The sequence below is a fragment of the Diplotaxodon limnothrissa genome, linkage group LG4 (genome assembly GCF_057381915.1).
Source record: "Diplotaxodon limnothrissa isolate DT_005_m linkage group LG4, D_limnothrissa_male_GT1.1, whole genome shotgun sequence".
NCBI classification, from domain to species: domain Eukaryota; kingdom Metazoa; phylum Chordata; class Actinopteri; order Cichliformes; family Cichlidae; genus Diplotaxodon; species Diplotaxodon limnothrissa.
Window position 1 is genome coordinate 20,688,475 of NC_140599.1, and position 14,892 is coordinate 20,703,366.

General features: G+C 42.6%; 2 protein-coding genes across 2 annotated transcripts in view; both read left to right on the plus strand.

Moving 5' to 3' along the window:
* Positions 1-8,221, plus strand: part of dnaaf5 (dynein axonemal assembly factor 5) — a 31,679-nt gene extending 23,458 nt beyond the window's left edge. Inside the window, exons 10-13 of the mRNA XM_085352437.1 lie at positions 795-945; positions 2,244-2,400; positions 2,666-2,857; positions 8,067-8,221. Of these exons, the coding sequence (XP_085208563.1) occupies positions 795-945; positions 2,244-2,400; positions 2,666-2,857; positions 8,067-8,221 (655 nt within the window). The remainder of the gene's footprint in view (positions 1-794; positions 946-2,243; positions 2,401-2,665; positions 2,858-8,066) is intronic.
* Positions 8,222-8,945: 724 nt separating this feature from the next.
* On the plus strand, positions 8,946-12,091 carry LOC146633708 (glycerophosphodiester phosphodiesterase 1-like). The gene is made up of 6 exons (XM_085352438.1): positions 8,946-9,212; positions 9,739-9,914; positions 10,794-10,899; positions 11,090-11,182; positions 11,504-11,715; positions 11,944-12,091. The coding sequence occupies exons 1-6, from the start codon at positions 8,946-8,948 to the stop codon at positions 12,089-12,091; spliced, it is 1,002 nt and encodes a 333-aa protein (XP_085208564.1).
* The last annotated feature ends 2,801 nt before the right edge of the window (positions 12,092-14,892 follow it).

Sequence of the window (14,892 nt, forward strand, 5' to 3'; positions counted from 1 at the left end):
GTTAGCGTATTGTCTGTCTTGTCTTAATGTTGGTTTAAAATGGAGCACTGTAACAAAAAATAATTTCCCCCAGGGATCAATAAAGTATTCTGATTCTGATTAAATACTTTTTTGCCCCACTGTACCTCTGAGAGATTGCTCAAGGACATATAAAGCCATTAGGTATACAGTCAAAATTACCTAGCACTTGCGTGCACGGGTGTGCATGCATACGGATGTGTAAGTACAACACAAAATCTTGCTTCCCTAACCACTTGACATCATCCTTGTAATGTGGGAATATGTCTTTCCATCCTCTGGCATCACTCGTGATGAGCTGTTAAGGTGACTGAGCCCATCCAGCTGCACAATTCTTGCTGTATTTGCGACACACAGTCCCCCTCTACTGGCAGGGAATCGTTGCAACACTTTAACGCATGTGGCATATGACAGGTTAGTGGCATAAGCTGAAGAACTAGTGGCCAGTGCTGGTTTGCAGTTAAGGGCATTGCAGACTGTGGTATGGATGCCAGAGGCAGAGAGAAGTGAAAGGAGGATACCCAGATGTTCTAGTCATTGCGTCAGGCTTTTTCTCCACTGCTGCCTTCCTCCCCCTTCTGCGTTACGACAGCGAGTGTAGGACTGTCCATGATATTGATGGTATAGCTGTAATGCTGCATGTCATGTTACATTTGCACATCATCAGAAATGTTTCGGTGCTGGCCGATTGCTGTATTGTACTTAAAGCAGATGTTTTCTCTGTACTCCTGCTGACTTATCGTGTCTTTTTCCCCCCTTCCTGTGCGTCATCCCAGGTGTTTCCATGATGATTCAGAGAGGTTTCTGAGTGACATCCTGCTTCCTAACCTGGTGTGGCACGCAGGCCGCATCGCCGCTGCCGTCCGCACCTCTGCCCTCAGCTGTCTGCTGGCAGTGCTGCATGGAGGTGCCATCACACCTGGACAGGTATTTACTGAAGGACATCAGCAAATCCATCACATGTATAGTATGATGCGCACAGTTTTTTCTGTTTCCACCTGTGCAGAGTGACTCATAAGCACTGGAGGCACATACCGGATGTGAGCTCCCTCCAGCACTTTTGATCTCCAATCTGCAGGAAATTTCTTTTTATTGACTCTGTAAAGGAAAAGATGTGGTAGTGCATTCCTGTAATCCATCAGGGCTTGACATTTACTTCAGATTCTCTGTTTTGTCCATTTCACATCAAAATAGACGGTCCCACTCGGCCTTTTAGGAAAATATATTGTCCGCCATCTTTCTCTCCTTGGCTGAAAGAGTTGGCCACGGCAGGTAGCAGGTGTACGCGGGGGCAATCGGGTTCGCATACCTTTGTCCCAGAGGAACAATGCTTCCACTGTTCTGGGCCCTTGTTATATGTAGGAACTGTCACCGGAACATGCCCTTGCACCTGCCTGCCGGAGCATGTGCCGAGTTTACAGTATGTGCGCTCGCACAAGCACCCGCACATCTGGCAGTACTTGCCCTCGCGTGCACAGAGTGACCATTTTAAACTAGCTCAAGCACCTGGTCTTTTCAGACATCTTTAGCTGCAAATATCTGGGGTGGGGCGGTGTGAACGTAGGCGTACGTGTCCATGATTGCAGGAGCGGAAAGCCTCGAAAAGAGAAATTTTGGGTTTGAGTTGAACAACACATCCAGTTCGATGCGAGAACAGAAAGTCATGTGTGTTTTCCACAGGCGACTCGACAGCGACTCGTTTAAAAGGACATTGTTTCCTCTCTGCTCCCTGTGAAAACAATTAGCAGCTCCAGTTGCACTTGGCACCGTCAGATTGTCACTGATGTAATGCCGGATCACTTCTCTGCCAAGTTTTCCTCCTCTTTTTGACCCCCCCCCCCCTTCCTTGCTCTCTTTTTTTTTTTTAACTTTTTTTTTATTGTTTCGCCTGCATGGTTTCGATAGCAAACAGACTGGGCGACAGAGGTTTTAGCCATCACTTCTTGGAGCCTCACCTTGTTCATCAGTCTGTTTCTCTGCCGGTGTGATTAAAACATCAGTTCCTGCTGGACTCGAGCTCAACGTGATTGTGAACTCATCCAAACCTGTAAATGCTATACTTCAGGTTGATGTTTCGCAATTTAAGCAAATAAAACCTCATGTGGTGCTGACTGACCCCTAAATGAAAATGGCTTTGACATCTTATGTAGAGATAGAATTTCTTTCTTGGTTGGCTTGCATTTTAGAAACGATGTAGTTTGACCCCCTGCCTGTTCTGTACGCAGCTGATCAGTCTGGAGGAGAGGATGCATCCCCTGGTGTTGTCGGCCCTGGAGGAGGACTCTCAGATGAGCCGACTGTTGGCTTGTCGCTGTCTGTGTTCCATACTCAGACTCACAGGAACCAGTTTGCACCACGAGGCTCTCAATAAGATTTACCCGGGTAAGTCACAGTGTGCACTGTCATTTTGTGTGAATGCAGTTCAGGCTCGATTCAAGTCATTTTTATTTATATCGCACCAAAACTGTTGCCTTAAGGTGTTTTAAATTGTAAGGTAAAGAGCCTGGAAGAAGCCAGTATGGGTGAAATATGTTCTTTCTTTCTAGTACCTGTCAGTACCTGACATTTTTCATTATAAACCTGATGTAGTCAAAAACATTTATTTATTTATTTATTTATTTATTTATTTATTTATTTATTACCACAGAGCTTCTGAAGCGTCTGGATGATAGCAGCGAGGAGGTGCGCGGTGTGGCCCTGCAGGCTGTGGGGCTGTGGTTTTCCAGCCTGACCAAAGACTACAACCCTGTGCTCTGCGGTGCTCATCTGCAGCTTCTCTTTCAGCAGCTGCTCCTGCACCTGGATGACCCTGACAGTTCAGTGCAGGACCAAGTGCTCGGTAAGACTGGGTGGGGTTTAGAGACGAGGACAGAGTGTTGATAGCAGGACGCAAACATGCCCTCAACCTGCTTTTTAAAACAAATAAAAAATATTTAAATTTGACGTTTTACTGCTAACGAAATGTGCTGTAGCTCCTTCTGGGTCTGCACTCTTAATCCAAACCATAACTCTTGACGTACAATGACAAACTCTCGTACAGCTTGTTTTTTTTCTTGACATCAACAGTCCCTGATGCTGTGAGAATAGTGCAAGACTGTTACTGTATTCATTGGGATACATTAAGCGCACCGTTCTCAAGTTGCGTGTGCGCTGTTTGGTTTCAGATGATGTGCGACGGATCTTACGATCTTGATTATCTGAGAAATATGATGGTGAGTGTGAGGCAGTGGTGAAAGCAGAGTTTAGGTGTGACGCTCTGCAGATCAGCCCCCTGTGTCCAAAACACTCAGACAGGGATGAGAGGAATTTGGGGTGTCTTCTATCAAACGTTAGACTGTGCTACTGGCAGTCGGCCAGTGTACCCTCTGCTCCCTTTTCCCAAAGCTTACCATTATCCCTCTTTTCCACACAGTTTATCACCAGAAGCAGCATGTGCAATTTCCCCTGTCAAAGTATTTTAAGACCATTAAGAGCTGGGCTTTTCTTGGGCTTCAGGGGTTGCAGATAAAGACCTCCCCACCTAAGATGTTCATTTCACAGGTTAAATATGTGAGCTTTAATGTCTGTATATTAACTCCCTCCTACACGCACAGGAGTGTGTGCGTGTTTGTGTGTGTGGTTTGCCTCTCTGCTCAGGATCTCTCTTCTCAACGCTCCCACGAAATGAAAACCACATTCAGACCACTCTGCCCCTCGCCACCTTTTCACATCTGCCCTCACATCCCACTTAATCCCTTCATCTTTTATCTGTCATTCTCTCTTCCTCCTCCTCGTGCCCTCTGTTGTCCACGGTGGCTTCACGGCTGTGTTTTATTTACGTATCAGTGGAAAGTCTGAGCACATTTTTTTCCCTCCTGAACTGTCTAACCAAGCCTCTGCTCCTCTGGACTTGCACTCCCTCCCACTCTCATATGGATGTTAGCTGTCATTGCTTCTGACAGGACGCAGGTGAGTGCTGATGCCTTTGCCAGTGATGAGCGAGAGGGAGGCCTCGCTAGGGGACACCTCTTTCTTTCTCTCTCTCTGGGTTTAAAAAAGAAGCATTTTCATACTCGCCCAATGCCGCCGAAGCCTCAATACCATGAAGCCTCACACTTAAGAGGACTTTACAAAGACACTGTTTGTTTCTGTGATGGAGACTTACTATATGCACACCCACATTCAGTGTTTTTTCTTTTCTTTTTTTTATTGAGAGCAGTTTCTGTGTTGTATTTATTTTTTTAAGGATCTCCTTGGTGGGTGGAAAAAATAATGGGATTCCTCTTGGCAAGGCTAGGACGTTCGTTTAGCCGCACTTGTGGAGGTGGAGCATTAGGAAGAGCGCTGGCCTGGATCTTGCTCACTTTCTTTAAAACTGAGAGAAAGATGTCCATGGCCTTGATTCTGTTTGTTTCAGTTTAATCATGAAATGAATAATTGAGGATGTGGTTACTGTCTCAACTTATCCAGGACACGAAACAGTTGCGTATCTCACACAATGGCAACAAATCCCATGAAAAGTCCCACATCACTGTTGGGTTTATTTTGCTAGCAGTTAGTACCTGCATAGCCAAAGCCTGTTAAGTCTTTACTCCGTGTCTTAGATCTCTGTGTGATAGATGAGTCACACTGGGTGAAGTGTTCCTACATTTTCCTTGGCCATGAGACTCTGATGCAGCACTCACAACTACCAAAAAAGACTGTTTGAATGAAATTTATAAACAACTGCTGGTCTTTTCAATGTATAAAAAAAGCATCAGCCCTCTTTAACATTATTGGCTGATTTTAGGTCAACATACTGTGACAGACAATAGATTTTTCTTTTAATTGATATTTAAAAGTTTAAATATCTAGTTTAGTTATTTCAGCTGAAACCAGTGACTCTCACACTGGGGTCATCCATCGTTGATGCCAAAAAGTACAGTGATAGTTTTGTTTCATTGTGTGGGTTTTGTTTTGTTTTTTTCAATTCAAGTATTCATTTACCACATTGGCACAGTATTAGGGATCATTTTCATGCTGAAAAAGGAAGCTGTAGCCAATCACGTTTTCTATACATGATGGGTCAAAATCCGATTGTACAAACGCATAATTCCAGTTTTTCCGATGGTTCACCCAAAGGTCCAGAGGCACCACTCAGGTCCTGTGTCAGGTCTGTGCTGGATATTTTTTAAGACTTATTACATCTTCTTTTGTCCCCCACTTGTCCAGTTTCCTCAAATTTATTAAGGACACAATGCACACCAGTGCCAAAATCTAGGGAGTTTTAGGCTAATAGCGCTTTGTAAAAACACCTTGTTGATGCAAAAATGCTTTTTGGCAAACTGCATTATCGTTGGTATTTTTCATGTATTCAACTAAAGAAATGGTAACAAATTATCTGTTTTGCAGCAGGCTGCCAGTAAAAAAATTCCCTTAAGATACAATTTAAAATTGTGTGTTATTTATAGACACAACACTGGCTCCTTGGAAGCAAAATTTGAAGAAATGAGGGGTGGCGCAGGACTTTTGCACATTGCTGTTATAAATGGAAAAAATGAGGGACATTTACACAAACAAAATAAACATATTCCACCTTCACCCATGTTATCTTTTCAATCCAGATTTATTTTCTGATACAATTGTGTAAAATTGTGTCACGTGTGTCTGAAGCATTTAGGCTGAAAGGGTTTGGAATACCAATGGTTTGAATGGTACCTAAATGATGTTACAGTTTTTGGAAATTTCTCAAATTTCCAAGAGGCTCCAAAGTGTTTTAGAAGTGCTGAAATAAATGACACAAGAGCATTAGAACGTATTCTTTTCAGCAGATGTGCCTCAAGCAGTTTAAGTATATGGTTGTGAGTCGGGCTCTTCAAACTGTGCTCAGAGACTCTTTGTGGAATACACGACCTCGCGTCTCGCTGAGTGATCTATATCTGACAGCACCCATAACCAGCCCATATCCTGGTGGAAGCATTCCTCCCTCTCATGCATGGCTCTGTTTGAAGCTTTCTTTTTCCCACCCTCTGTTTTTCCCTCTATCTCTCTCTACTTCTTCCTTTAATAGCTGATCCCATTCTTACGCTTCTTGTATTTCAAACGCATATCTGCGAATTGTCTTGATGTCTGCAGCATGTCCTGACAGAATGATGGACAACACTCCCATCCCTCCTTCTGTCACTGCTGGCACGGGCGTAACTTGCTTCTCACAAGCCATCATTGTTCTCTTTTAATTCAAAGTCCCGCCTCTCCCCACCACATCCATCCCAACTGAGTACAGGACACACAAAAGCTAAGAATCCCCTCAATCCCCTTGAAGAACAAAGGTGGGTATCAAATGATTAGCTTACATGCAATAACTCATCCAGAGTGATATTCTGTCACCACTGAAACAGCGCTTTTGCATTGTTGTTTGTGGAGTGTTTACCCACTGGGACAGCAATAGAAGTAATTCAATATACCTGGAAAATCAGCACAGCGTGTGGGAGCAATGGAGGAGAGGATTTTAACAGTGACTTATCGCCTCCTGGTGGATTTTTTTTTTTTTCTTTAAGGATCTGCACACTTGGCGTCTATAATATAGTTGATCGCTGCCACCTGCTGGTGTGCTCAGTCCTTTAAGCGAATAAGAATGTTCAAAAAAGCTGTCATGGAGGTCTGTATTATCTCCAAAAGGGTCATTTGATTTACAGTCAGCAAAAAACACACAATCAACAAGCAAAATGCAATAAATAGCGTGCTATTCACAAGACTAATGGCAAACTTCTCTGAGAAAGGGTGGCTAGAGTCATCCAGGATAGGCTGGGCCTGTCCTTACCTTGTACAGGTTATGAAGATGATTCAGGGTCACACCTGCAATTTTGCTACACTGTTGCTGTTTTTTTTTTGGGGGGGGGGGGTTAGGTTTAGTGAGCGTTCCAGCTGATAAAAGAGAACATGAGAACAAATTCAATAAAACTCATAAAAGTGCTGTTGACGTGGAAACCACAGAGCTTGTAGTTAAAGTGCATGCGTGGTTAGGTTGTTCTACAGACGGCATCCACCTGGAGCTCAAAGGTCAACTTACAGCCTTTGCTTGCCTATAAAATAAGGAAAGGCTGTAAAGCTATAAAAACAGTGCCTCGCCCACCTTTATTAGCTAAAATATTATTATTATTATTATTATTATTGTTGTTGTTGTTGTTGTTAAATTAAGGGGACTATGGAAAACGAGATCTGGAAGACCATGAAAATTTTCAGATTAAAACTGCGCATCAGTGCGTGCTAGTTTAGCTCACTGGTTGAAAATCCCTATGGCTGTACAGCATCCAGGGTTCGAATCCAACCTGCAGTCCGTTGCTAAGTATCTTCTCCGACTCTTTCTTGTCAACTCTTTACTGCAAAAACTTGAAGTGCAAAAACAAAACGGAAAAAAAAACCTGCACATCATCAATCTGTTACCTTGTTTGACAGAAATCTGTGCATTTCTTTCTTTTTTATGACTATTTACTGAACAAAAATGTGCATTATGATTTTGTAAACTGCCTAAGCATAAAAGGTTTTTTAAAAATAGCTTATTATAAGTTGAATGGGGGAAAGAGATTTTGCTTTGGGTCTGGCTAAAACGTTTTGGGGTGGGAATGTCAGAATTTCTTACTGGCAGGAAAAATGCTGGAAGGAAACCTTAGCTGCAATTTGTGTGAGATGTGCAGCATCTTGATGAGCCAGAGTGCTTTTAAAAACACATCCAGCCAGTAGTTAAAACTTTAAACTGAGTTATTTTTATGTTCACAGATAAATATGAGGCAGCACTTTAAGAGAAGTACAGTGTGCCAGTTGTTAAGTATGATGATGGTGCAAATATTATAAGTGGCTTTGAGCTTGTTAAAACTGTCACCCCTCACTGAGTGACAGCATCAGCTCGCTGTTGTTATTTAGTGTAGAGTGGAATTGAAGATCATGGGAGATGTTTATTTTTGGGCCCAAATTTTTAAGTATTTGATGTTCAGCTCAAATCCAGAACGCTGACTTTAATGTGTGCTATCTTTCTCTCTCTGTGTGTGTGTGTGTGTGTGTGTGTGTGTGTGTGTGTGTGTGTGTGTGCGCAGAAATCCTGAAGAAAGGCAGCTCGGTGCACCCTGCACTTCTGAAGGAGGAGGTGGAGGCTGTCCGGGACAAACAGCGAAGTCCTGTCTACTGCGATCAGCTGCTCCAGCACATCAGCTCACTGCCCACAGAGTCCACAGCAAGCTGCACGGAGTGACGCTGCACACGGAGAAACGGACAGATGTTTGTGCCTTAACTGTGAAAAAAGTGTTCACTTTCTGTTCTTTGAAGTCTATTTAATTGTTTTTGTTTGTTTTTTAGCAAGAGTAGAAAACATTTCCAAGACCTGTTCATTACCTCACCATTGTTCTAAAGTACTATGAGTTTTATGACTAAATTTTCTTTAAAAAAAAAAAAAGAAAAGATTTTTTAATAATTTCTTTTTATTCGTGTACAGTCTCCTTAATTTGCTGTGTTCTGCATTCATTCCTCGGCTGCACTCCTTTGGCTCTAATGTTTGATTTTAAGAAAAATGTTTTCAAAATGGTGTATGTTTGGTTGTTTGTGCATATCCTGTTTGTACTAAACCGGTCAGAGGAGCTGGTCATGTGATTTTTGCCTTCAAAATAAAAGCACAAGCTTTTCTTATATTTGTCCAAACCGACTTGATTGGATGTTTAAATCCAGGTTATATTTCATGAAATCTGATTCTTTAAATAGGACATTATAGATTTCTGCAGCACCACACTGATAAGAGCAGCGCTCCTGTATCCATCCTTTTCACAATCTGCTGATTCTCGCTCATCTATTTGAGATCTGCCTCCAACATGTAGCCACCCGCGTACTGATAGCAGAGCTCCATCCATGCCGTGTCTAAACAGCGACTTTTGCATCCACCCAGCCGGCCGTGACACAAACATCCCGTCCTGTGTTCTTTCACCATGCTGCAGATCGGAGATGAGGTGGTGTATTTCTCAGTGGTGTTTCTGCTGGTTGTACTGGTAACTAGAAGCGCCACTTGGGCCACCCTCCTCACCGCGTTTCTCTACATCTTCATGGTGATGTTCCGCTTCCCTCCGGTGCCGGCGGACCGGGCCGCTCGAGTCCTGCGGCCCGGCGCTCTCTCCTCAGGCGGCGGCGTCCCGGTGGTGGCGCACCGCGGAGGAAGCCACGACGCTCCGGAGAACACCTTGGCAGCGATCAGAGAGGTGAGAGCTGTAGTGCTCTGATTTATAACCACAGGCCTCTTGTCTCTTATCTACCTGCAGCAAATGACAGGTGCAGGGACATTTAATTATGGTGTTATCTGGAATAACAGCCCCTTGGGTTAAAAGCCATTGCTGAGACATGCTGTCGCTGTTACTTTTGCAGTAAAAGCAGGTTTTCTTGGTGTTTTTCACCTGCTTTTGGGGGGGGGGTTAGAAATAAGTGGAAGTAGGTCAGACTCATCTTGCACCTGATTCTGCTCCTGTGCCGTTTATAATCTGATGCCATCTTTATGATGAAGATCTGCTCTCCATCTCACAATGCCTTCTCTTCCTAGCATCTATCCAGATGCCTAAACCTCTGGATGAAATGCTTCTTTTATTTCAACAGGCTGGTTTTCAGCTTTTTATGAGTATGAAGCAAAGATAAAATCTTATCTGTCTTCTGGACAGCAGAATTCATCCATCCATGTATATAATCATACATTGGTTCACACTGTATCAGTCTGTCCCATTACATCTGCTCTAGGCTAGTAGGAACGGGGCCACCGGAGTGGAACTGGACCTGAGTTTCACAGCCGACGGAGTCCCAGTCCTGATGCACGATGAGACCGTGGACCGAACCACCAATGGGTCTGGACCAATCAGCAAACTTCAGTTTGTTCAGCTCAGGAGACTCAATGCTGCTGCTCACCACAGGATGAAGTAGGCTGCCTATTGATCAGTGATTCAAGCGTGTTTAGGCTAATTAAAAAGGGGAAAGTGTTTGTGAACAATAAGCTGCTCAATGTGGAGTCTTAGAAGTGTGTTTCACCAAAAGTTCACAGTTTTAGAAATGCAGAAACTTTGGTTCTCTTTTTGTCTTTTTTTCCTCCTTATTTTTGTCTATATGTGTATTTTTCAACAAAATGATTTAATAGTGCATCTCTTTTCATAGACGTAGAATAAAACTAATAGAATGTACACAGTTGTGGTCAAAAACCTTACATACACTCATCATGCTCCAAAAATGACACCTTTATTCTCGCGTCTTTCCACACGGATGAGTCAAATATCTTGTGGTTGCAAACCTGAGAACACTATACCAAATTTCAGGCATGGTGGTGGTAGCATCAAGCTCTGGGGCTCTTTTGCTGCCAGTTATACTTGTAGATTGTCAATTCAGTCAAGAGGAGTGGTCAAATATCCAGTTTGAGTTAGAAGCAAGAAACTTGTTTATGGCTACCAAAGGCATCTGTTTGAGGTGCAACTTACTGCGAGCATTTAACCAAATATTAGTGGGTGTGTATCTATACTTTTGACCGTGTGTGGATTAGAGAAAATCCAAAATAAATTCAAACTTGTGCACCCACTTCTTGCTTTCAAAGTCATTAAAGATGTGTAATGTGAAATCATCCTGGAAAAAGAACAGCTCAAAGAAATCATATATTTATGCTTACAATGAGACATTTATGCTCATTGTAAGCATAAATGAGTTGATGCAAACTTCTGACCACCAGCTTTACACAGATGTAGTTCATAGACCAGTAACCAGTAAGAACAGGGAGTTATGTCAGTTTTCCAATGGTTTCTTTTAATTTGCAGGGACAGATTTAATGTAGAGAAGGTTCCAACTCTGCAGGAAGCTGTGGAGGAATGCATCAGGCACCAGCTGACCATCTTCTTTGATGTCAAAGGTCAACCTGATATGGTACTACATACACTAAGCGCTAACCTAACAGGCTTATGGATACATTACTCAACATACATACAAGGCTCTCGAAGAAAAGAGAAAAACTACACGCTAGCTGAACTAATGCAATGATTGTAATAAAAAAAGAAAGAGACTGACGTTACCGCACAGTTATAGTACTTGTGTTGTTCATTCCCCTGCTTTACAGGCTGTATCAGTGCTTCATAACATGTTTAAGAAGTTCCCGGTGCTTTACAACTCCAGCGTCGTTTCCTCCTTTGAACCCAAAGTCATCTACAAGGTAATTCAAAAACTCCTGAATTACACTAATCATGAAAATCAGTCAAAAACAACTCCAATCATAACGGTTTAGGATAATGTTTAGGAGGAGGAATTCTGTGAGTGATTTCAGCTTCTCGTAATCAGCCTCTGTTTTATGGAGGCAGTGATGTCATTTTGTGTGGCAGTGATGGGCCCTGCTGAGATTTATCACCCAAGACTTTCTTGCTCACCACCGGTACAGATTGAATTCAATCCACTGTTTTTGTTTAAACGAAATAAAAGGCTCTACTAACTACTAAAACCTGCACTGTGTTGACCTTTGTCCTCTTCTGGTCCGCAGATGCGTCAGACTGACCCCCACGTGATCACAGCTCTCACCCACCGGCCCTGGAGACTGAGCCGTTTTGGAGACGGCACGCCTCGTTCTCTGTCGACGTGGAGCCAGTTGTGGACCGGTGTTCTGGACGTCTTGTTGGACTGGGCCCACCATCGCGTACTGTGGAAACTTTGTGGGATCTCTGCCATTCTTGTGCAGAAAGACTTCATCTCACGGTAATTGAGAGTTGACAGGTAGTTTATTTTGCCGTAGACTGTGTTGTTGCAGACCAACGGTGACCAACAGGAAGGTGGTTTTGATTCATCTGTTACTCATAAATGATTAACTTCATATTTAGTGTTTAAAAGTACTGTGCAAAAGTCTCGAGCCACCTCTCGATTTTTGAAATATTTTTGCTGCGTGAGAATTGCACAATTGAGTTTGTTCTCTTTCCTTTCAATCAGGGACTATGTTCAGTATTGGGCAGAGCGAGGAGTGGAGGTGGTGGGCTGGACTGTTAACACTGCTGTGGAGAAGGAGTACTACCAAAACCTGCTGAAGATCAGCTACATGACTGACAGTCTGCTGGAGGACTGTGATCCTCATTATTGAGCGATACCACACAGCCACACTCACAGAAATCTTCCAGACTTACAGGTTCTCAATATAACCAAATTAGATCTTAGAAACTCGTTGGTTTGACAAAGGGTATAATTAAGAAGTGCAATCATTCATTTCTACTCCTGCGTACAAGTAAATAAAAACCATACCCGATTTAAAGTGGTTAATCTCCCCTTCAAGGCAGCCTCCTTAGGAAGTCCTCTTGCTCTTCCATAAATCTCCTCTGTGTCAAAATGGTGACCCTTCAACTTGAATTCCCTCAGAAATCTCAGGACATTACAGTACACCTCAGAGTGAACAGTGTCAGCCTGGGATGGGAACAGTCACAGCTCAAAACCTGCTCGGTGCTGCAAAAATGATGAGCGTGCGTGGTGTGTAGTGAAATCAAAGAGGCACAAGAACGAGTGGTCACGACTGAAGTGCTGCAGCGCCTCACAAGGAGCTGACTTTTAGGTGGCGATCAGTCAGATTCATAACCAGTGCAGATTATTTTTAAAGAATAGCAACACACGTCATTTTTCCTTTTAATAATCCTAAAAATCGTATATAATAAAGTGAGAGTGTTGATAATACTGAAAGATAAATTATAAAATGGAATAAAGCTAGAAGTTTGGTGCTAGCTAATTCTGTGATGGCAACCAGTTCCACAGAAATACACCGGTTTACAGTGTTGTGCAAAAGTCTTGAGCTAACACTTGTTTCTTTATATATCTTTGAGTAATCTTCAGGAGTAGTTCCCAGGCTTCTTGAAGGACATTCAAAGCTCTTCTTTGGATGTTTCTGCCTTTTGTGTCAAGACGCTTCAGTAAAGTTGAGGCTCGAGCTCTGCAGAGGCCGATCCATGATTGATAGTTTCCTATTGTATGTTATCCATGTTGTTTTTACTGCATTGGGAGTGTGTTGGATCATTGTCATGCTGTCCACATCATTCAGTCCAGTTCTTGTGTAGTTCAGCATACCTCCGCCTTTTCTCCTCTTTTCCCTTCCTTACAAATGGCTCCGTGACCGCCGTCCTTCCACCGAGACCATTTGTGATGAGCGTTCAGTGAACAGCAGACGGCTCAACTGAAGGTTCAGATGCATCTCTCAAGTTCTGTATCAAACCTGAATTTTCTTTCCTATGTCTTAAGAAGATGACTTTCACATACTGTTCATGTACTGTTCCTGCTCATATATATATCTGCAGATGCTGTAGATATATATAGTTTTTAGAAACTACTACATCTTCTTTTATCCTGCACTTGTCCAGCTTCCTCAAATGCTGTAAGGACCGGCTGCACACCATGTTGGGATTTTTCAGTTTTTGGCTGTTTGGGAATCACCTTGTTGGTGCAAAAATACTTTTTTATATCTGCTAGAAAGAAAGTGCCTAAACACACAATTTCAAATGGGTTCTTTGCAAAGTTGTCTGTTATGTGTAGACACATACAATAGGAATTATTCATAGGTCAAGTGTTAAGTCCCTTAACAAAAACAAACAAACCGAAATTATTCCCCTGAAAATGATCAGGTACAAGGACTGGACTGAAAATGAGTGAAAAAGCAGCCAAAGTCCAAACAAAAACTTTGAAAGACCTTCAGAAAGCCCAAAGAACTATTGCTCAAGACCACCTTTTGAAAACTTCCAGTAAAATCTGACTCTTCTTCTAGTTACCTGTAGCTGGCACACAGGCTATACAAACATGCGACACCATGAAGGAACATGTGCAGACTTGTCACCTTTATTCTACTGCCGGCAGTAACACCTCCACCTCACCTGGACCAGGGATAAGCATTTTCTCTACCTGCTGTGCTGCTGATCTTCCACAGGTTTTACTGCACCTTTAAAGAGACAACAATGTATGTATATAGTGGTTACATAACATTTAGGCATCATATTTACTGCTTGTCATGATGACATTGTCATAATGGTAAAAGATCTCATGTCACTGCTATGTGATGTTTATTTAATCCTGCAGCTGCACAAAAACACAAGAAACTGTGCTGCATGTAAGACAGTGATAATATGGGTTAATTGCACAATTCAAAAGTGCAAGCAGAAGCACCAACTCAAATATTTCTATATTGTTTTAATGCGTGTGTCAATAAAAGAGGGTTTTGTTTAATCTGAGAAAAAGTGGGTCATGAATCATGCGAGGTGACACACGCAGAACATCTCATTCATTACTGTAACTCATATTTATTCCTCTGATGTTTCAGGTGTGTTTCTGTGTCCAACTGCTGCTAATAGTTTCATTTACAGGGTCAAAGTTTGCTTTCTTACTTTCTTAATGAACACTTGAGTTGTACTCGTGTAAAGATAAGTAAAAATATATATATATCAAAAACAGCAGTATTTGTTTTGTCTTTAACTGCAACACATCTGAGATACAGACATCGAAAGATTTGGAAGTTTTTTCCCCTTAAAAGGTTACAGAAGAAACAAAAAGGGGCCTTGGTATCGCGAACTCCCGCCCGGGCTTGGGATCGACCTGGTTACACTCTGACTGAGAACCAGGACGCAAATAAATATATTTCAATCATGAATTGACGCACTAATGGTTCGAAATGCTGCAAACAATATCAGACCAACGCACAAAATTAACTTTTTAAGCCTCAGAATTGAACTGGGGGAGAACTCCCACAGATGTGTTACTGTTGGTGCACCTGTGCTCACCTGTGTGTACTGTAAACACAGACATCGTTGGCGCATTTGCTGCTTGTTGAAGCACATACACGTCACTCATCTGACCCGATTTTAGTGTCTTATTCGTCACACTGAGGCCGAATCATCGCGATAACGTGAAATCATC